The sequence below is a fragment of the Papio anubis genome, unplaced genomic scaffold (assembly GCF_008728515.1).
Source record: "Papio anubis isolate 15944 unplaced genomic scaffold, Panubis1.0 scaffold283, whole genome shotgun sequence".
NCBI lineage: Eukaryota > Metazoa > Chordata > Mammalia > Primates > Cercopithecidae > Papio > Papio anubis.
Window position 1 is genome coordinate 34,979 of NW_022162923.1, and position 24,115 is coordinate 59,093.

Below are 24,115 nucleotides of genomic sequence, written 5' to 3' on the forward strand. Positions count from 1 at the left end.
CAAAATCACACTTAAGGACATAGACCAGTATCCTATAAAGTAACCACAGAAACCAGTCTGCATGATAAGCAGCTAACAACATGATGAAAGGATCAAATTCCCACATATGAATACTAACCTTGAATGTAAACAGGTTAAACCCCTGAATTAAAAGGCACAGAGTGGCAAGTTGGATAAAGAAGCAAGATGCAGTGGTATGGTGTCTTCAAGAGACTCACTTACATGCAATGATACCCAAAGCTCAAATTTAAAAGACTGAGAAAAATCTACCAAGCAAATGGAAAATAGAAGCAGGGTTGCTATTCTAACTTTTCTTTTTTTTTCTTGTTTTTTTGTTTGTTTGATTGTTTGTTTTGAGTAGGGTCTCACTCTGTTGCCCAGGCCATAGTGCAGTGGTGCAATCTCAGCCTACTGCCACCTCTACCTCCTGGTCTCAAGAAATCCTCCCAACTCAGCCTTACAAGTACCTGGGACCACAGGTGTGCACCACCATGACTGGCTAATTTTTGTATTTTTTTTCCTGATAGAGACAGGATTTGGCCATGCTGCTCAGGCTAGTCTCAAACTCCTGGGGTCAAGTGATCCATCCACCTCAGCTCCTAAAGTACTGGTATTACAAGTCTGAGCCATGGCACCTGACCTTGATGATCTAATTTCATACAAAACTGTCTTTAACCAGCAAAGATCAAGAAAGAAACAGAAGGGCATTACATAATTGAAAAAGGTTCAATTCAGCAAGAAGACATGACTATTCTAAATGTATATGCACCCAACCCAGATTCATAAAGCAAATTCTCACAGACCTATTAAAAAATTAAGGAAACCGCACAATAATAGTAAGAGATTTCAACACCCCACCAACAGCATTAGACAGAACATCAATGCAGAAAACTAACAAAGGTATTCAGGACCTGAAATAGACATTTAACCAAATGAACCTAATAGACATCCACAAAACAGTTTACCCCAAAACAACAGAATACACATTCTTCTCATCTGCGTATGACATATAATCTAAAATCAACCACACGATCTAACATAAAACAATTCCTAGCAAATATAAAACAGAGAAAATCATACCAACCACATTCTTGTACCACAGCACAATAAAAATGTAAATAAATACTAAGAAAATACCTTAAAACCATATAATTACATAGAAATTAAACAGCCTTCCCTGAATGACTTTTGGGTACATATTGAAATTAAGGCAGAAATCAATAAATTCTTTGAACATAATGAGAACAAAGATACAACATACCAGAATCTCTGGGGTATGGATAAGGCAGTGTTAAGAGGAAAGTTTGTAGCACTAAACACCCACATCAAAAAGTTAGAATGATCTCAAATTAATAACCTAACTTCACAAGAGAAACTAAACAAACAAGAGCAAACCAATGCCAAAGCTAGCAAAAGACAATAAATAACCAAAATCAGAGCTGAACTGAAGGAAATTGTGATTTAAAAACACATATAAATGGTCAGTGAATCCAGGATTTGATGTTTTTATAAAATTAATATGATAGACCCCTAACCAGATTAATAAAGAAAAAAAGAGAGATGATCCAAATAAACACGATCAAAAATGACAAAATGGGTATTACCATTGACCCCACTGAAGTACAAACAATCCTACCAAGCTACTGTCAATACCTCTATGCCCAAAAGCTGGAAAAACTAGAAGAAATGGATAAATTACTGTGTACATGCAACCTCTCAAGATTGAATCAGTAAGAAATTGAATCTCGGAGCAAACCAATAACAAATTCCAAATTGAAAGAGTAATAGAAAGCCTACCAAACAAACAAACAAACAAACAAAGCCTAGGACCTTATGGATTCTCAGCAGAATTCTACCACATGTATAAAGAAGAACTGGTACCATTCATACTAAACCTACTCAAAAAAACTAAGGAGACTCCACTCTAACTCACTCTACAAGGCAAATATCATCCTGATACCAAAACCAGGCAGAGACACAATAGAAAAAGAAAACATCCTTGATAAACATAGATTAAAAAAATACTCAACAAAATGCTAGTAAGATGAATCCAGCAGCACATCAAAAAGCTATTCCACCATAATCAAGTAGGCTTTATCACTGGGATACAAGGTTGGTTAAACATATGTAAATCAATAAATGTGATTCATCACTTAAGTAAAACTAACAAAAACCACATTATTATCTCAGTAAATGCAGAAAAGACTTTCAATAAAATTCAATATATCTTCATATTAAAATCTCTCAATGAACTAGGCATTGAAGATATATACTTCACAATAATAAGAACCAACCATGACAAACCCACAGCCAATATCATACTAAATGGGCAAAATTGGAAGCATTACCCCTTGAAAACAGGAACAAGACAAGGGTGTCCTCTCTCACCACTCTTATTCGATAGTACTGGAAGTCCTGGTCAAAGCAATCAGGAAGAGAAAGAAATAAAAGGCATCCAAATAGGAAGAGAAGAAGACAAATTATCCCTGTTTGCACATATTATGATTTTATATCTAGAAATCCCTACAGTCTCTGGCCAAAACCTCCTTGGACTGATAAACAAACTCAGCAAATTCCCAGGATACAAAAATCAATGTACAAAAATTAGTAGCATTCCTATATCAACAAAATTCAAGCAGAGAAAAGTCAAGAAGGCAATCCCTTTCACAATAGTCACAAAAAATAAAATATATAGGAATATAGCTGACCAGGGAGGTGAAATATCTCTGCAAAGAGTATTACAAGACACTGTTCAATTAAATCAGATAAGACACAGACAAATGGGAAAACATTCCAGGCTCATGGATGGGAAGAATCAATACTGTTTAAATGCCCATACTGCCCAAACCAATGTACAGATTCAGTGCTATTCCTGTCAAATTATCATTGATGTTCTTCACAAAATTAAAAACAAGTTATTTTAAAATTCATTGTGAATTTTAAAAAAAAGCCCAAATAGCCAAGGCAATATCAAACAAAAAGAACAAAGCAGGAAGTATAACATTACCTGACTTTGAACCATACTACAAGGATACAGAAACTAAAACAGCATGGTACTGATACAAAAACAGGCACGTGGACCAAGGGAACAGAATAGAGACCCCAAAAATAATGCCATCCACCTACAACCATCTAATCTTCAACAAAGTTAACAAAAACAAGCAAGGAGGAGAGACTCCCTACTCTATAAATGGTACTGAGATAACTGGATAGCCATGTGCAGAAGATAGAAACTGGACACCTTCCTTATACATATACAAAAATCAATGCAAGCTGGGTTAAATAAAATGTAAAACCTAAAACTGTTTTTTTTAAAACACAGAATAATAACCTAGTAAATACCATTCTGGACATAGAACCTGGCAAAGAGTTCATGGCAAAGACACCAAAATCAATTGCAACAAAAACAAAAATTGAAAAGTGGAACCTAATTAAACTGAAGAGCTTCTGCACAAGAAAAGAAACTATCAACAGAGTAAACAGATAACCTGCAGAATGGGAGAAACTATTTTGTAAACTGTACAACTGACAAAGGCGTAATATGTGGAACATACAAGGAATTCACATTTACAAGCAAAAAACAATACCGCCATTAAAAATTTGATAAAGGACATGAACAATTTTCAAGTGAAGACAAACACACAGCCAACAAACATGAAAAAAGTGCTCAATACAACTAATCATTAAAGAAATGTGATTCAAAGCCACAATGAGATACCATCTCATACCAGTCAGAATAGCTATTACTAAAAACTCAAAAAAAAAAAAAAAAAAAAAAAAACCAACAGATTCTGGCAAGACTGTGGTGAAAGGGAATGCTTTCACACTACTGGTGAGAAGGTAAATTAGTCCGGCCATTGTGGAAATCAGTATAGCAATTTTCCAAAGAACTTAAAACAGAATTACCATTCAAACCAGCAATTCCATTACTGGATATATATCCAAAGAAATATAAATTGTTCTACCATAAAGACACATGCATGCAAATATTCATGACAGAACTATTCACAATAGCAAAGACAGGGAATAAACCTAAATGACCATAAATAGTAGACTGGATAAAGAAAATATGGTACATATACACCATGGAACACTATGCAGTCAGTAGGAAAAACAACAACAACAACAAGATGATGTAGTAACATGGGTGGAGCTGGAGGCCGTTATCCTAAGCCAACAAACACGGAAACAGAAAACAAATACCACATGCTCTCAGTTATAAGCGGGTGGTAAACACTGAGTACATATGGGCACAAATAAGGGAACATCAGACACCAGGGTCTTTGTGAACAGAGGAAAGGAGTAGAGTGAAGATAAAAGAGATATCATTGGATACTCTGCTTACCACCCGAGTGACAAAACAATCTGTACATGAAGTGCCTGAGACATGCAATTTACTTACTTAACAAACCTGCACATGCACCCCAGAACCTAAAATGAAAGCTAAAAAAAAAGAAAAAAAAAAACTGCAAAGTGAAATGAGATTTCTTTTTAAATAAGGTAGTATTGGAGGCCTCAATGATTCAATGATATCTGAGGAGTGATAATGTTCAATGTTGATATCTGAGAAAGAGTAGTCCAAGAAGAAGGGGCACAAGTATGAAGTCCTTGAGGCAATGCTTGGCATATTCAAGAAGTGACACAAAGGCCAGTGTTGCTAGCATGGGATGAGCCAGGTGTTTGGTGTTTTAATCAGATCATTCGAATGATTGTAAGACTTTGTAAGGATTTGGCCTTTACTCTGAATTAGATGAAAGCTACTGACAAATCTGGAGCAGAAGAATGGCATGATCAAATTTGCATTTTTGCAGGCTCTCTCTGGCTGCTGCCTTGAGAATACATCAGGATAAAAGATGTGCAGACCTAGAAAGAATAATTAGAAGCTGATGGCAAATATTCTGGCAGGATATGCAGCAGTTTAGTATGGCAGAGTCAAGACAAGGGATTGGATTCTGTGTTTTTGAGGGTAGAGTCAACAAAATTTGCTGATGCCTTAGAGATGAGTTCTGAGAGAGAAAATGTTGACTCCATTTTTTTAGTCTAAGCATCTGAAAGTCTGAAGTGGTCATTATCAGAAGAGGGAAAGACTATAGAAGACACAATTCTGACAATTGGAGGGAAGAACAGTATTTTGATTTGGACATGTTAGTTCAAGTTCTTGTTAGGCATCCAAATGAAGATGTCAAATAGGCTATTAGAGAAAGGCTTCCGGAGACCAGCATTGAGATCTCAGCTGAAAGATTAAATGTTGGCATCATCAACACACAGAAAATAAGTAAGGCCATGACTAGAGGAACTTACCTAAGAAGTGGGAGTAAAAAGAGAAGGAAATAAACCATAAATTTAGAACCTTATTTTATACTGTACACAAAAATTAACTCATAAGTAATTGATCATAGAGAAAAAAACTTAAGAAATAAGATACTAACAGATACTGAGACATTGCACAAAATGCAAGAAGTCAAAAATGGGTTAGTAAACCATAATTCTATCTATGTATTTCTTCACTTATATCATTACATAATTATATGTAGATCATTATATAATTAAAATCCCCCATGTATTAATCTGCCAATATCTGCATTGCTATATTAAAATAATATATATGAATATATAAATGAATAATCAGCCTTATTCCTCTCTATCGAACCATTTGACTACATTATCAGTAAGGATAGGCATGAGATCACCAACAAAACAAGCCTGATTGATTAAAGATTGAAGAATTGAGAGCCTGGGGAGTGTGACATTTTCAGTTTAGAGACAAGAGAAAGAACCAGCAAAGGAGATTGAGAAGAGGTGCCCAGTGAACAACGATAAAATCAGAAGATGGCAGCATCCCCCCAATAAATCATGTTCAATGCTGCTAATAGAGCATGCAACATGAAGACTAACCATTGGAAACATGCACTCACTGGTGATCTTAACAAATGTCAGATTTAATGGAGTGGTGACAGCAACAGACTCATTGGAATAGGCTGATAGGCCAGTAGTTGAAGAGGCTTCATACTTTGCTAAATGACTATAAACCAAGAGGAAAGAAGAGTTGAAAAAGCTGAGTCCTGAGATCAGCCTCTGATGTGACAAATCAAAGACCCTCAGCCAGTTCTCAGGACTGAGCCAATTCACGGAAGCAGAGATAAACGACTGAAAGGAAGCCTAAGTCCTCTTGATAATGAACACTGAGGGGGTTGGTACATTTTATATCCCTATTCAGTTAGCCTATCTGGCCTCTGCCGACATCAGATGGATTATAGGATGAATGCACATTAGCATAAACTTAATCGCACTTGCAGACGCTCTCTAGGACGTGGTACCTTCACTGAGCAGAACGTGGTTTCTGGCACTTTGTATGTGGTTTTTGATTTGGTGAATGCTTTTTAATCTACACGCATTATGAGAGAAAATCAAAACAATTTGTTTGGTGTGGTAAGAAGAAAAGCACTGCTTCACTGTTTTATGTTAGGGCTATGTCACTTCTGTTTTCAGATTAATTGGCATTTTGCAAAACATCACACTAACTCAATATGTTAATAATATTACTTTAATTGGTATTCATAAGGAAGAAGTAGCAAGTTCCTAGAAGAGAGACATAAACCTCAGAAGATTCAGCGACTTATAACATAGATGGTGTTTTTAGAGGTCCAATGCTCCTGGTCCTTGTGTCAAAACATCCTTTTTAAAGTAAATGGCTCGTTTCCTGATACATAATTCTTCTCACTAAGAAAAAGGCACAGTGTTTTTTGGACCTATTGGGATTTTGGAGTCAACATATTCCTCATTTGAGGATATTGCTGTGACTCACTAATGGAGTTTCCAAAGGCTACTGGTCTCAAGTGGAACCCAGAACAAAAAAGGGTTCCATAGCAGATATAGGGTCTGGCCCAAGCTGCTCTGCCCATTGCGCCAGATGATCCAGCAGAATTCAAACATGCTAGAGGCAGGCATAGTGGGCATTATAGGACTCTGTCCAAGTCTCTGACAAATCCACAGGAGAGGGGAGCGAAAACCCCTAGGGAATTAGTGTAAGACCATTCCCTCTTCAGCAGAGGAGTGCCCTCTGCCTCAAAAACAAAACAGCAGGTGCAGAAGATTAGAGACAAGAGAAAGAACTAGCAAAGGAGATTGAGAAGAGGTGCCCAGTGAACAATGATAAAATCAGAAGAGGGCAGCATCCCCCAAATAAACCAGGTTCAATGCTGCTAATAGAGCAGGCAATATGAAGACTAACCATTGCCCCTCTAAGCATGAGCACCTCTAAGCACAAGACTCTGTGCCACTGTGGAAATCATATGCCCATAAAGCCAGCCATGATTGGAAGACATAAGCAAATCTGAGTGGTACAAGGAGTAGACAGTATTGGACGCAAACATGTGCTTCCTCAGATTCCCTTAACTGTCTCTTATTCTCTAGGCCACCACCTTGCCTGATCTAGATCATCCTACCATCCCTCCTATTGGGGCGTGAATGGAACACCACACTGTGGGCATGAGGTCTGTCTTTCATAACAGCCACCAAGGGACCGGATGATGGAAAACAGAACAGCAGAGATGGTGGTTCTGCCTCAGGGAAACCCTTGCCAATGGGAAATAGAAGACAGAAGACAGCTGAACAGATATATTCTCCCTCCTCTCTCACTTCCATGGACTAATGGCGGCTGTGGTTTCCTCTTGCAGCTTTCTGGAAAAGTAGTGGGATCCAAGTGCATGCATCTGATGACCACCATGCTCTCTCTCTCACCTTGTGGTGAAATGGACACAACACAGTCACATACACACAACACATTGTTATAATGCATCCCAACACGTTGTTTCACGTCTGCTGTTGCCTCAATTTCCACGTGCTCTTGCCTGAATTTCCACGTGTCCCTGCCATTGCTGCCCTGGACTTACTTTCCAAAGAAATGTTATCACATTATTATCAGACATTGGCTCTAGTTCTAGACCCCTAAAGCTAAGATATGCATTCAGTGGTATAATTTATTATTCATTCACTTTTCTGTAACTTTTATAATATAGCAATTAAAATGTTCATTTAGAAAGGATATTTAAAATATTATATAAAAATCACATTTTAGTAAGGTAATTCATAACTAACTCAATTTTTAAAATTTAAATGCCATTTCTTTATATAATTACTAGCTAGAAATATCACAATACAAATATATCATTCACAATTGAGAAAATATATAAAAACATCCACAAATATGTTATATGCTTTTTTGTAGGTATTGTAGTAGGTGCCATCTGATTTTGATGTTCCACCTTGTCTCCATGTTTTTCATCAGATATAACTGCATCAAGGTTATATTATAGTGATATTTCCCCTACAATTATGGAATAGCCGCACTTTTACTCCGATAAATGCTTCTTCTTAGATAATCCTGTAATCTCAACCAGAAACCAGAACAGGAAAATTCAAGCAACTGTAGATTTTGTGATGAGGTTCATTTTCATTGGTTCACCACCCCAATATATGTAATTTATTCATGTATTCACTAATTTATTTGTTCATCAAAATATTTTTGGCTACCTATTTTTTATGCGATCTTTTAGGTCCTGGGAGTCAACAGTAAGCAAGATCTACATGATCTCTGCTTTTATGGTGCTTTTATTGTACCAAGAAAGATATATGATAAACAAATAAATAACTAAATAAGATGATTTACCTCAAGGTTTAGATAACATTGTTAAAATTTCATAACTCCAAGAATTGACACAGTCTATAGAATTAACTTGTTTAATGATGTTATACACTTTTTCCTATAATAGAACTTGCTATCACTGAATATGTCAACACACTTTCTCTTACTTTGTGTTCTCTTGGAGACACACCATGTCCCACTTGTGAATCTAGAGATTTGAGAGAGTTTCAGGTCTTTTACTCAGCACCTACTCTGACATAAAATCAAAAGAAAGGTCTGTTTTAGCTTCTTGCTTCCCTGAATTAAGATGAATGAATGAAACGAAGGATAGTTGCATTATTTGCAACTACATTATAATAAAACATATATTTAAGTCATTTCCTATCATCAATACATAGATTTCATAGATGTCATTTTAACATTTGTAGAATGTATAATTCAAATGATTTTCCTAATTTCCATACTATTTTTACATTAAGTATTTTTTCAAGTAACAAAGATTTGAGTTCATTTATGTGATGTTTAAAAAGAATGTTAAATGTGGAAGATAGTGGAGATAATTGGCAATTCAGGAACTCTGAAATGGTTTAGGAAAAAAAAATTGAAATATTTGGTATCAGATCTCAATTTCCAAAAAGGTTTTCTTTACCTCAAAAACTGGGAGAAATGACTTTTCTGATTGTTTATGGAGACTTATGACAGCACTTAAGAGGTCAGCATTGTGTTTCTTTCTTCATCCCTATTACAGATATGACTTTTTTCTCAGTTGTTCACATACTTGTATAAAATCTAATATTCCTCAGTACTGATTATGGTAGACATATACAAAATGTATTTCAAATATATTTGTCATTCTTGAATTTTATTTTGTGCACAGTTTTCTAACAATAATTGTTTGCTTTAAACTGAACATAAAATTAGAATTCATTATGAAATAAAAACTACCCCAAGGATAAAACCTCATTATTGATTTAGAATAGAATGCTCATACCATCCAAAAAACTAGAAGTTAAAATAATCATGTTTAAGCACACTATGGTACCTATGTATGGTACAAATAACAGTGGAAAAGAGAAATGATTTTGTGAAATAAGCTGCAAGTTCTTAACAATTAAAAATAGAGATGATAAATTTTTCAAATGAAATATGATAATATGAAATGTATATGTGAAATACACATGGCTTCATGATTCTGAAAAATTTCTTATATTTTCTATAATTTGGCAGTTTATAAAAAATGATTAAGATTATGTTATTGTCACTCTCTCTTCAGTGTTTCATATACACATACACATGCATATATAGATACTTTTTAGACTAACTTTAGGTAAAAGACTTTTCTAGATATACTTTTGGAAATTACTCAAAAATATACAATACAGAAAAACCAGTAGAAAGCATAAAATATTCCAGACAGCATCAGTTTGTTTTCTCTTGGAGACACACGATGTCCCACTTGTGAATCTAGACATTTGAGAGTTTCAGGTCTTTCACTCAGCACCTACTCTGACACAAAATCAAAAGAAAGGTCTGTTTTAGCTTCTTGCTTCCCCAAATTAGGGTGAATGAATGAAATGAAGGATATATAATTGCAGTAGTTTGGCAGAGCAGGAGGACAGGTTCTTTCTGCAGCCTCCTCCTAAGATTCCAAATTGATGTGATTAGGGACAGAAAGTAAATAGCAAGTAACAAGAGGAAGGAGATCACAGTTTGTAAAGTTTTTATGTGGACCTCGGTGTTGGGATCTGGAGATCCTTTGCCATGGAGCTGCATCTTCTTGAGATGTTTACTCAAAGAACAAATTAACAGCAGAAAAGATATCAGGGACAGAATAAAGGGTATTAAGTTTGCAAGCGTGGTTACAGTCATATCTGAAAGGTGCGTTGAATCACTCAATTTGATCTCCCAACTCACGTTGCCATCATATTCTTTTGTCCACATACTCCCATCCATGTTTACCACAACAAGATGACAAACCAAAAATAACAAAGACCCAAGTAGTATCACTGGAATGATACTCTTAATCCTCCTTTTTAGGTGAAGAAAAATAAAGTTGGAGAAATTGCCAATCTTGAGCAAATAAAATATGCTGAGGCTAGTAGCAACCCAGATGCTGAAATGGTTGGTTACTGCCCAGGCATTGGTAGTAGTAATTCTTACTGCTAAACTGTATGAATCTGGATTCAAAACAGTTGCATACCAAAGTAATAATATTACCCAGAGCAAACCAACTCTGGAGACTGCCAGAGCAGTGAGAATTTGGTCAGCAGAGGAGATCTTTTGTCTGTTGACCCATTCAATGGAATTTACCAATGCTATGAAGCCATTAGCAAAATTTCCAAGAACAAACGTAACCACTACTAGAATGGAAAATATGGGTAGAAAAGTTATCTTGTCTGAACAGACAAAAAGATAGAAAAAATGAAGGCTTAACAACACTGGCTGTGATTCCTTTAATATCCTGACCTTAAATTTTATGTGCACCTGATTTCTGAATGTGCAGTAACATTCTTTTTACTTTCAAATATTGTGACCAGTGTCAAACAAGAAAGTACAAATTTATGCTAATTGATGAATTCAATAATGTATTTATGGAAAACATTCTAATTTTCAAACAGCTCAACTTAACTCATTTATTCAATGTCTGTTCTTGTTAGAGACTGGAAATATTCATACTGAAGTTGAAGTGAAACTTGAATTTTCGTTTGCCAGCATGCAAATAAAGACATATTCTCTTTCGTGTGTTGCAATGTTTTCCTCGTTTCACATCTCCATAATTTGTGTTCAGCAACTTTACCTGTTAATTATGGAAAATGTACCACATAGTTCATACAGTAAACATCTAAATCTTAAAGGGAAATTAGTCATTACTAGGATCATCACTATGACCAATTTTTATGCTAGATTTAAATAGACAGAATCCAAACTTTTTAATCAAAATCATCGAAAGTTTTCTTGGGAACCATGGGAGGGCCAATACACCTTAAAATCTTACTCCTGCTAACCAGTTCTTTTGTATGACATTATTGTTAACAAGTTCATAAAACATACACATATAGACAGGCACACACACATACATACACCTATCCAGAAAAAATGAATTTTAAAAATAATTTCCAAAATGGAAAATGAATTTCCAGGAGGTCATCCTGGTGAAATTAGTCCTATTTTCTCTCTCAGGGTTTTTAGTCCATAAAAATATATCAAACATATCTCTCATGCTTAGACCTTTGTTAAAGTTACTCTCAAGTCTACTTAATGTCTAAATATTTGACATTTCATTAAAATATCCAACATTTTTGTAAATATTCCTGAGACTCACAAGCTCTCCTTACAGGAAAATTCAATGAACAGCACTGGATCTCAAAATGCCATTCCAATAAATAAAATATAGTATCTCAACTACAGGTACACCCTTGTAATCCATGAATTAATTTTTTTTTTTGCTTATAATGTAGAAATGGGGCTCTGAGCCTTCAAACCAAACTGCCTCATTACCCAAGTGAAGCCTGCCAACCAAAAGAACCCCAGGACCAGACAGATTCACAGCTGAATTCTACCAAACATATAACAAAGCACTGTATGATTTATACAGAACCTATTCTAAGAAATTGAGGAAAAGAGACTCCTCCCTAACTCATTCTATAAAGCCAGCAGCACCCTAATACCAAAACTTTGCAGAGACACAACCAAAAAAAGAAAACTTCAAACCAATATCCTTAATAAACATAGATGAAAAAGTACTCAACAAAATACTAGCAAACTGAATCCAGAAGCACATCAAAAAGCTAATCCACCATAATCAATTAGGCTTTATCACTAAGATACAAGGTTGTTTCAGCATATGCAGATCAATACGTGTGATTCATCACATAAGCAGAACTAATGAACAAAAACCACATTATCATCTTGATAGACTCAGAAAAGGCTTTCAATAAATTCAACATCTCTTCATATTAAAAACTCTCAACAAACTAGGAATGGAAAGTATATACTTCATAATAATAAGAGCCACCTATGACAAACATGGCCACATCATATCGAATAAGCAAAACTGGAAGTATTCCCCTGGAAGATAGGAACTAGACAGGGATATCTTCTCTCACCACTCTTAATCAATAGTACTGGAAGTCCTGGCCAAAGCAATCAGGCAAGAGAAAGACATAAAAGCCATCTAAATAGGAAGAGAAGAAGTCAAACTATCCCTGTTTGCAGACAATATAATTCAATACCTAGAAATTCCAACAGTCTCTGCCCAAAATCTCCTTGATCTTATAAACAAACTCAGCAAATTCTCAGGAAACAAAGTCAATGTACAAAAATTAGTAGCATTCCTATATATCAACAACATCCAGGCAGAGACAAATAAAGAAGGCAATCCCTTTCACAATAGCTGCAAAGGAAAACAATATATAGGAATACAGCTGACCAAGGAGGTGAAATATCTCTACAAAGAGTATTACAAAACATTGCTCACAGAAATCAAATATGACACAAATAAATGGAAAAACATTCCGAGCTCATGGATAGAAAGAATCAATACTGCTAAAATGCCCATACTGCTCAAAGTAATTTATAGATTCAATGCTATTTCTGACAAACTACCAATGACATTCTTCACCAAAGTAGAAAAAACTATTTTAAAGTTCATATGGAATTAAACAAAGGGCCCAAATAGCCATGGCAATCCCAAGGAAAAAGAACAAAGCTGGAGACACATTACCTAACTTTGAACCATACTACAAGGCTACAGTAACCAAAACAGCATGGCACTGTTACAAAAACAGGCACATAGACCAAGGAAACAGAATAGAGAGCCCAGAAATAATGCCACCCACCTGCAACCATCTGATCTTCAACAAAGTTAAGAAAAACAAGCAATGGGGAGAGACTCCCTATTCAATAAATAATGCTGAGATAACTGGCTAGTCACATGCAGAAGACTGAAACTGGACACCTTCATTATATATATACAAAAATCAAAGCAAGCTGGATTAAATACTAAAGTGTAAAACCTAAAACTGTAAAAAGAAAAAAAAAAAAACACCTGAAAAATAACCTAGGAAATACCATTCTGGACATAGGACCTGGCAAACAGTTCATGACAAAGATGCCAAAAGCAGTTGCAACAAAAACAGAAACTGACAAATGGAATACTTAATTAAACTAAAGAGTTTCTGCACAAGAAAAGAAATTATCAACAGAGTAAACAGACAACCTGAAGAATGGGCAAAAATATTTTGCTAACTATGTATCTGACAAAGTCCTAATATCCAGACTCTATAAGGAACTTGATTTTGCAAGCAAAAAACAAACACCCCCATTTAAAAGTGAATAAAGGACATGGACAATTTTCACGTGAAGACATACACACAGCCAACAAGCATATGAAAAGATGCTCAATATGAACTAATCATTAAAGAAATGCAAATCAAAACCACAATGAGATACCCTCTCACACCCCCCAGAATGGCTATTACTAAAAACAAAACAAAACAAAACAAACAACAAAAACAACAACAAAAAAACACACTCTGTCAAGGTTGTGCATTTATACTGCTGGTGGGAATGTAAGACAGAAACAGAAAACCAAGTACCACATGTTCACTTGTAAGTGGGAGCTAAACATTAAATACATGTGGAGACAAAGAAGGGAACTACAGACAACAGGCCCTACATGAAGACAGAGGGCAGGAGGGGGTGAGGATCAAAAAGCACCTATCAGGTACTCTGCTTATCACCCAAGTGATGAAATAATCTATACTTCAAGTTCCCATGCCATGAAATTTATTTATATAGCAAACCTGCATATATACCTCTGAACCTAAAATAAAATCTAAAAAAATTAAAAACTGCAGAGGGAAGTGAGATTTCTCTTTAAACAAGGCAGTATTGGAGACCTCAATGACTTAGTGATTTAGTGATATTTGAGGAGTGGTAACGTTTAGTGTTGATATCTGAGAAAGAGCATTCCAAGAAGAAAGAACACAAGTATGAAATCCCTGAGGTAATGCTTGGCATATTCAAGAAGTGACACAAAGGCCAATGTTGCTCGCATGGGAGGAGCCAGGCATTTTAGGACAGACAGGCAGACAAAATCAGATCACTCAGATGATTACAGGACTTCATAAGGATTTTGGCCTTACTCTGAATGAGTTGAGAAGCCACTGAAAAATCTGGAGCAGAAGAATGGCATGATCAAATTTGCATTTAACAGGCTCTCTCTGGCTGCTACCTTGAGAATACATCAGGGGAACGTGAAGAACTAGAAAAAATAATTAGGAGTTGATGGCAATTATCCTGGCAAGAAATGGAGAAGTTTAGACGGGTATGGCAGAAGTGATGACAAGGGATTAGATTATGTATGTTTTTGAAGACCCAGTCTCTCAAATTTGCTGAGATGAGATGTGAAAGAGAGAAAATGTTTATGTTTTTCGTCTAAGCATCTGAAAGTCTGAAGTGTTCATTAACAAAACGAAAGACTGTAGGAGAAACAGATTTGGGGATGGAAGGAAAGATGAGTAATTTGGTTTAGACAAGTTAGTTCAAGTTCTTGTCAGACATCCAAATGAAGATGTCAAGTACACTATTAGAGAGAGGATTCCATGAAAGATAAAACCAGAACATTTTCACAAGTCACAGGAAGATTTTTTTTTTTTTCACGAAGGATTAGGCAGAATTTTTATGTAAGAAAAAAGTGATAAAGGAACAGACAAACTCAAACATATTAAAATTTAGGGAATAAAAAGAAAATAGAGTGGGCCAGGCGTGGTGGCTTATGCCTGTAATCCCACCATCTTGGGAGGCTGAGGCAGACGATCACCTGAGGTCAGGAGGTTGAGACCAGCCTGGCCAACATGGCAAAACCCTGTCTTTTTGTTGTTTGTTTGTTTGTTTGTTTTTTGAGATGGAGTCTCGCATTGTCGCTTGGGCTGGGGTGCAGTGGCAAGATCTTGGCTCACTGCAACCTCCACCTCCTGGGTTCAAGCAATTCTCTTGCCTCAGCCTCCCGAGTAGCTGGGATTACAGGTGCCTGCCACCACGCTCAGCTAATTTTTTTGTATTTTTAGTAGAGACAGGGTTTCACCATGTTGTCCAGGCTGGTCTGGAACTCCTGACCTCGTGATCCGCCCACCTTGGCCTCCCAAAGTGCTGGGATTACAGGTATGAGCCACCGTGCCAGGCCTAAAACCCCATGTTTACTAAAAATTCAAAAATTAGCTGGGTGTGGTGGTGGATGCCTATAATCCCAGTTACTCGGGAGGCTGACACAGGAGAATCACTTGAATCTGGGAGGCAGAGGTTGCAGTAAGCAGAGATGGCGCCACTGCACTCCAGCTGGGCTACAGAGCAAGACAGCGTCTCCAAAACAACAACAACAAAAAACCCCTCAGATGTCCAGATAGGAGGATACAGATCTGTCCACTGTCATAAATTCTTCACCATGCTACAAGAGGGGAACTGACATTTTGGTGAATCTTTGTAAATCGTCAATTTATCTATCACACTTTTATTTCACCAGTAGCATTTACAAAGCTAAGCCCTACAATTCCATTTGAAATTACCCTTAAAAAGAACAGACCTTTAAAACTTACTACACTCACTCTGGGGAAGAAATAAATATGAACTTTTAGCAAATAAAATACATCATTTTACCTTGCCTCTTTGGAAATAGTATTTTTATCTTTCAAGCTGTACTGACAAAATGTATCTTACAGTCAATGAAAAACTGAAACTCAGATAAGCGGACAAGCCTTTTCAAGGTAATAAACTCAGGGAGAGGCAGTGCTGACTCCAACATAGACCTTTGTAAGTGTCACGGCAGGCCATTCTATCCCTCGGGACACCCATCCTGTTCAGTAAAGTACTCAGTAAAGTACCTAGGAGGCACTGGCACTGCTCTTTGTCCTCCTGTGTGCCTTAAGTGCATTTTCATATTCAGGTTCTTGCACATCCTCTCTGGGGTGGGTTTTCCTTGTCCTTTGGGACAGTTTTTCTCTCTTCACAAGTCTGAGACAATCTAGAGAGCAGAAATCATTTCTGCCTTTTCCTCTCAATGTCAGCATCCGATTGGCAGACCATCAACGTGTCTCCGAGGAATAAAAACCCCGGCTGGAGGAACAGTTTTAATGACGTAGCTTTAACGACATTATGTTGTATTGTCCATTAATTTTAATGCCCTGAAATGTTAATAACCCTAAGGGGTCACCACTTTAGATGAAACTATACCAGGAGATTCCTCTAAGGCCAAGAGCATCCAGCTGCTCCCCTGAGAGACTCTACCCCCTACCTCAGGCTGTCCTTGGCGATGAGATGACCCCGGGGCTGATACTCATACTCACTAGACCCTCCAATAGACATGGCCACAGTGGGTATCCTGGGTCATCCCCAGACAGTTCTAAAATGCCAGGACTAGGAAAAGACAGGAGGGTGGCTGAGGACACAACACCCTGTAAAGTTTTCACGGGGGGACCTCAACCTAAAGACATTTTGGTAATATGTACACTTAGGAAAGATGAAAAGAGGTACAAAGATTTTTTTTTTTTTTTTACAGTAGAGTGTCAGATGATTTATTCTCTGCTTTCCTCTCATATAAAATGTTTGGAAACAGAAAAATATTTTGGCCAAAGTGGCTCATGCCTGTAATCCCAGCGCTTTAAGAGGCCGAGGCGGGCGATCAATTAAGGTCAGGAGTTCGAAACCAACCTAGCCAACATGCCAAAACCATGTCTCTACTAAAAATACAAAAATTAGCTGGACGTGGTGGTGGGCGCCTATAAGCCCAGCTACTTGGGAGGCTGAGGCAGGAGAATCGCTTGAACCCGGGAGTCAGAGGTTGCAGTGAGCTGAGACTGCACCATTGCACTCCAGCCTGGCGACAGGGCGAGACTCTAAAAAAAAAAAAAATATATATATATATATATATAAAATATACATTTAAAATTATTACATGTAGATAGTATTGGAAGTCATGGGACTGACTGTAGGTAAAAACAAGAGAAGGCAGGGAAAGTTTTTATATTTATATTTATATATAATTATGTACAATTAATATACATAATTATAATATATAAATATATAATATAGGCTGGGCACGGTGGCTCACACCTGTAATCCCAGCAATTTGGGAGGCCAAGGTGGGCAGATCAATGAGGTCGGGAGTTCGAGACTAGCCTGACCAACATGGAGAAACCTCATCTCTACTAAAAATACAAAATTAGCCAGGCGTGGTGGTGCATGCCTGTAATCCCAGCTACTCAGGAGACTGAGGCAGGAGAATCACTTGAACCCTGGAGATGGAGGTTGCGGTGAGCCCAGATCGCGTCATTGCACTCCAGCCTGGGTGACGAGGGTTAAACTCCGTCTCAAAATAAATAAATAAATAAAATAAAAAATATATATTTATGTCTAAATATATAATTATAATACACAAATGTATATATAAATATACATTTATTATAAATTTATTAATATATAAAATATGTTTATTTCTGAGACAGGGTCTGGCTCTGTCCCCAGGCTGGAGTGCAGTGGCACTATCATAGCTCATTGGAGCCTTGCACAGATGGCTCAAGCGATGCCCCCACCTCAGCCTCCTGAGTGGCTAGGATTGCACGCACACCTCACCATGCGTAGCTAATTTTAAAATTCTTTGTAGAGACAGGGTCTTCCTTTTTTGCCTAAGCTGGTCTTGAACTCCTGGGCTCAAGTGATCTTCCTGCCTCAGCCTTCCAATGTGTTAGACGTGGGTCACTGCATCTGGTCTAATGCATTTTTTAATTTGCGAGTTTATATTATTTAATATTTTTAGGTACTGAATGTGTTGAACAACCAACTTGCAGAATTCCCGAACAATGGACGGTCAGCTCCCATGTCCTGGTTCAAATCGCCCCAGCACACCACGGCTAGAAACCTTTCGGCCAACTTCCACTTACGTCTCCCAGGGCAGGACAATGTCACTTGGCCAATGCCCACTAAGAGGGACTCTGGAAAGGCAAGAAACTATTCTGTTCTCTATAATGGAACGTGACCAGGGAGAAGGCAGCTGGGAGGGATAGCTGGGCCCTCCAACCAGCAGCGTCCACCATCGACCAACTGCCCTAGAGCTACACCGTGCTGGGCATTTGGGGCACTGTTATGAGCAAGAGTTTCCATTTTTCTTCTCAGGGACCTTCATGCCAGTGGCAAGAGACAATTTTTTTTTTTTTTTTTTTTTTTTTTTGAGACAGAGTTTTGTTCTTGTCACTCAGGCTGGAGTGCAATGGTGTAATCTCGGCTTACTGCAACCTCTGCCTCTTGGATTCAAGCAATTCTCCTGCCTCAGCCTTCTGAGTAGCTGGGATTACAGGATTGCACCACCACGTCTAGCTAATTTTTGTATTTTTAGTAGAGACGGGATTTCACCATGTTGGCCAGGCTGGTCTGGAACTCCTGAGCCACTGTGCCCAGCCAAGAGGGAGATTTTAAATCAATAAGTATAATTGTGATGAATGCCAGAAAGAAGAGTGTGTGATGGGGAGGGGACCTAAGTTATTGTCTCATATTTTAACACTTTCATAGGCAATAACTAAACACTTAGAAGCTTAAAACAACACACACCTTTAAGCCAATTTTGGCAAGATAGGAGTTGAGCACATTTTAGCAGGTCCTCTGCTTGGGATCTCACGCTAAGCAGCTGGGCTGCATGCGCATCTGAGGCTCCACCAGGGCAGAATCCATTTCCAGGTCCACTGAGGTTATTGGCAGAATTCATTTCCTCGGACCCGCTTGGCAAGGGCCCAGCTTTTTGCTTCCTTGCCTATGGGGCCCCTCCAAAGATCCTTTCTCAGCACAGCATCTCCCTCCTGCAGCGCCTGCAGGAGGAACCTCTCTTTCTAGTGTGCGAAGGTGATGCACTGTGACAGTGACATCCCATTGCTTTTGCCAGGCTCTGTGGGTTAGAAGCCAGTCACTGGTTTTGCTCATATCCAAGGTCAGGAAGACTATTCAATGGCATAGGTCATTGGGGGGTCAGTCACTTTAGGGTGTGGCTGCCACCACTGAACTTGGTGAGACTTTAAGGGTTGGTAGGAGCTGGCCAGGTACAGGGGTGAGGGTGTGTCAGGCAGGGGTGAGGGCATGGAGGGGGATGCAGAGGCCTGCACCCTGGAATGTCCTTTCACTCCCTGAGGTTTTGTTCTCCTGATCCCTGAGTACATCCCAGAACACGGTGGGGCCCTAGCAGGGGAGAGGTAGGGAAGCATGTGTTGTTCATCCGGGGACCTTGTTAGGCAAATCAGATTAGGGGCCAGGCTTTCAGTGGTGGGTGCAAGTGTGGCAGTGATGAGTGTGCAGGTGTGTGTGGGAAGAGCGATGGGGATGGGGTCAGCCCCAGCCACCATGAAGACCTTAACTGTGCATCCACCCATCCCAGCAGCCTCCCTGAGTGAGTGCCTTCAGGGTGCAGGTCCTGTTTTGCACATGGAAGTGAATCAGAGTGGGACACAGCCTTGCCTTAGAGAGGTCACACTTCTTCTTCTTCTTGCTTTTTTTTTTTTTTTTTTTAATTTGCGACAGTGTCTCGCTCTGTTGCCCAGGCTGGAGTGCAGTGGTGTGACCTTGGCTCACTGCAACCTCTGCCTCCCAGGTTCAAGCAATTTTCCTGCCTCAGCCTCCTGAGTAGGGTAGCTGGGATGATAGGCATTACCATGCCTGGCTAATTGTTGTATTTTAGTTTCACCATATTGGCCAGGCTGGTCCCAGTCTCCTGGCCTCAAGCGATCTGCCCGCCTCAGCCTCCCAAAGTGCTGTGACTACAGGCGTAAGCCACCACACCGGGCAAGAGGTCACACTTCATGCCGAGTGGGAGGCAGCCACTCAGACAGCACCCCAGCTGGTGCTGGGAGTGAGGGGTGCTCAGCGTCCTAGGAAGGCAGAGGGCTGCTGAGAGGTTCGGGGAGGAAGGACTGGAGAAGGATTTGAGATTTTCACCTGAGCAGGTGGGTGGATGGAGGGGCTGTTTACAGAGAATCACAAGAATGTGGATGAGCAGGTTAGGGCACTATTAAAGCACTCTGTTTTGGCCCGCGGAAAATTTGAGATGCTTCCCTGTGTCCAGCTGGGGCTTTGGGAAAGGTCAGGGCTGGGCATCTGAGTGGGATGGATGTCTCTGGCAGGCAGCAGAGCATGTGGATGGTTTGTGAAGCCCGAAAGGGCAAGAGATTTCCTGTAGCAGTGCCCACTGCAAATGGAAGGGCATTTGGCCTGAGCCCAGACATATACAAGTTGGGCAGAGAAGGGGGTGGGTCCCTGGGACCCACAGAGGAGCAACTATGGAGGTACAGGAACACCAAGGGTGTGGGGTCACATGATGCAGGAAGCTCAAATAAGATGAGGAAAGAGGTTTTAAAGACGATCAAGGCTGGGGACAGTGGATCATGCCTGTAATCCCAACACTTTGGGAGGCTCAGACGAGAGGATAGCTTGAGGCCAGGAGTTTGAGACCAGCCTGGGCAACATAGGGAGACCCCATTTCTATAAACAAATAAATACCATTGGTACTTGGTGTTTCAGGCAGGGAACAGCAAACACATGAAAGCTCTGAGGCAGGAAAGGGAAGTGATTAGTGCTCGCTCCTGGTTCCTTTATCAGACCTTAAAGAGATGCAGAGACATTTCAGGTACTCTTTGGCCGAGCTCCTTCAGGGAAGGCCTAAGTTCGCTTCTACTTCCCATCTATTAATTTTCTTTTTTTTTGGAGACAGTCTCACTCTGTCGCCCAGGCTGGAGTGCACGCAGTGGCACAATCTCAGCTCACTGCAACTTCCACCTCCCGGGTTCAAATGATTCTCCTGCCTCAGCCTCCCCAGTAGCTGGGACCACAGGTACGTGCCACCACGATCGGCTAAGTTTTTGTCTTTTTAGTAGAGACGGGGTTTCATCTTTTTGGCCAGGCTGGTTTCGAACTCCTGGCCTCAAGTGATCCACCTGCCTCGGCCCCACAAAGTGCTGAGATTACAGGCGCGAATAACCGTGCCCGGCCCTACTTCACTCCTAACGCCCACCATACGTGCTTCCAAATGTTTGCTGAATGACAAAGTGAACGAGTGAATGGGACTAGGTGACTTTCGCAGCAAGCAATCCTATTCCTTGGACCTCAGTTTCCCTTTTTGTAAAGCAAGCCTGTATCTCGCTCTCTGCCCTAAAAGCCTGAGTTCTGGGCTTGAGATGAGCGCGTCCCGTAGAGCAGACTCCAAGTGGACGTTGAGCTGGGTCTTCTAGAAGGCCAGAATCCGGCCAGCTCTTGGGTCCGGTCCTCCCGCGGGACGCCGCACGCCCAGTCCCAGCGCCGCCCCCTCCCAACTTCCCTTTGTTCCCCCAGGCCCCGCCCTCTCCGCGCAGCTCGCTCCCCATTGGCCGGGGGGCGGGGCGGCAGCCGGGGCCGTGTGCGCCTGCTCTGTGTGTGTGTTTCCCCGCGGCAGCCCAGCGCCAGCTGCAGCTCAGTGATCCGAGCCGGATCCTGAGCGGGGAACACGGGCTGAAGCGAAGGCTGCGGCCCCGCCCCGGGGCTTCATTGTTGAGGCTGCCGCGGCTCTGTTGGCTGCTCAGCTGCCCTCCAGTCGGCCCAGGCGCCGCGGCTAGGAGCGAGCGCTGCGAGGCGGAGGCCTGAGGTGAGACGGCGCGACCGGCAACCGGGTCTCCGGACCGGGCGGGGGTCTCTGCCCCGGGCGTGGCGGCTCCGAGCTGGGCTCCGCAGGGTCCGGGGTCGGGATCCGGGGTCCGTGCGCCTGGGCTTTGTCTCGGCCTCGGGTGCCACCGGGGGCTTCGCGCCTGCTGCGACACCGCGTGGGCCCGCGCGGTGGTCCCGGTCGCTCTGCGGGTGGGGGCCGGTCCCCACTGCTCCCCGGCTCCCCGCGTCTGCCGCGGAGGGGACTGCATGGACCCGGGCGCTGGCTTCTGCCCGGTCCCCCCGCGGCGTGGCTGGTCCCCGTGTGCGGCAGAGGGCGTCCTGCGAGGACCCACTCGTGGGGCGGGTCCGGGTCACCGCGAGTGGGAGACTCCGTCGCCCTCCCCGCCCTCCCTCGCAGCGAGACTGCGTCGCTATCACCGAAGGGACTGCGCGGACCCTCGGACGAAGGAGTCCGTGACTCTGGGTGGGGGCTCTTTCCCGGCCCACATGACGGCTTCCTGAGTGTTTTGTCACCTATATAGGTGGCTGCGTGAACCCGCGCGCGTGGGTCCTGGCCGCCCTGCTAGTGGGGCTGTGCGCCGCCCCGTGGCTCGTCTGGGTCGACCCCACCTGGGACGCGGGTGTAGTGGGGGTCTGTGCCCTGGGGGCGCGGTTGGTCGGGGCGCACTGCCCCCAACCCGTGATTTATCCTCTCACTTGCCGGGCGGGAGGAAGCGAGAGGCGCGGGCCCGGAGCTGTCGCGCAGCGGCCGCACAGACCTCTGCCCTGGCCGGCGCGTCCAGGGGGAGGGGGAGGCGAGGGGCTGTCACCGCGTCCCACCGCCGCGCTTCCTGCTCTGGCCCCGGGCTGGGCTCTGATTGGAGGAAGCAGGGCCCTTCTGCCTAGCGCTTTTTGATTTCTTCCGTTAGTAATGGGAAGAAAAAAAAAATCTGGAAAGCCAGATTAAACTTTGTAGCTCTCAGCGCCTGGAGAGTGGAAGAAACTCTCCCAAAAATTTGGCGGGCCGGAAAATGCGTTTCAAGCAGGAGCATCCACACACAGGGAATGAGGCCAAGGCAGTTACAGCTAGAGGTCAGATTTATGAGGAGAGAGCCAGGGTGAGGTCCATGGGTGGGGAGACTCCGACCTCAGCTTGATGGGAAGACCTGATGCTGCCCCTCAGACGCTGTATTTCTCAGCCGCCAAAGAAAGTGGAATCACTCCTTAGTGAATGCTTTCATCAAACTTTTGAAAAACCTGTAATGTCCCAGGAAGCAAAATCAAACTGGACAGTTTCCCCCTTTTAAGAGTGTTAAACGTCCCGGAGACAAACAGCAGAAGGTTCAAGGAGTCCAAATACTCAACCTGAAGTTCTTTCTGAACAAGAGTTGGTGTATAAATAACAGGCATACAAGAGAAAACTGAACTAATCACCGCAGCTGTGGCTCCTAGCCCTGTAGCGTGTCATGCAGACCCTTTTGCCTTCTCTGCCCTCCACTGTCCCAGACCCCAACACTACGCGCACCTCCAGTCATCAGCTCCTGCCGACCCATTGCTGTGAACTCTGTTTAGGTGGCTCCCTTCTCTCTGAAGTTTTGCTTGTTCTCCTGAAGTCCTGGTCTTTAAGAGCTTATGATCTGCAGGGACAGATTGGCTTTGGGTAGTACATAGTTAACTGTAGCACAGCTTGAAAAATGCTCTGATAGAGGTGGGCAGGCAGTTTGTACATGCGGGTAAATATGAGGTCCTTTTTCAATACCATGAATCCAAGTATTCATGCTATTTTAAATCTGCAATTCTTTGACTCTCCAGAGGGCTTTTAGA

The 24,115-nt window shown here is 41.3% G+C and overlaps 1 protein-coding gene and 1 pseudogene across 1 annotated transcript; both read right to left on the minus strand.

The window, feature by feature from the left end:
* Positions 1-9,493: 9,493 nt before the first annotated feature.
* Positions 9,494-11,158, minus strand: LOC116272964 (taste receptor type 2 member 19-like; the record flags this gene model as incomplete). Its single annotated transcript, XM_031661880.1, has 1 exon — positions 9,494-11,158. A coding segment is annotated over one exon (1,020 nt), but the record flags the coding sequence as incomplete, so codon positions are not given.
* A 4,876-nt stretch (positions 11,159-16,034) lies between these two features.
* Positions 16,035-23,844, minus strand: LOC116272962 (annotated as a pseudogene).
* Positions 23,845-24,115: the final 271 nt, after the last annotated feature.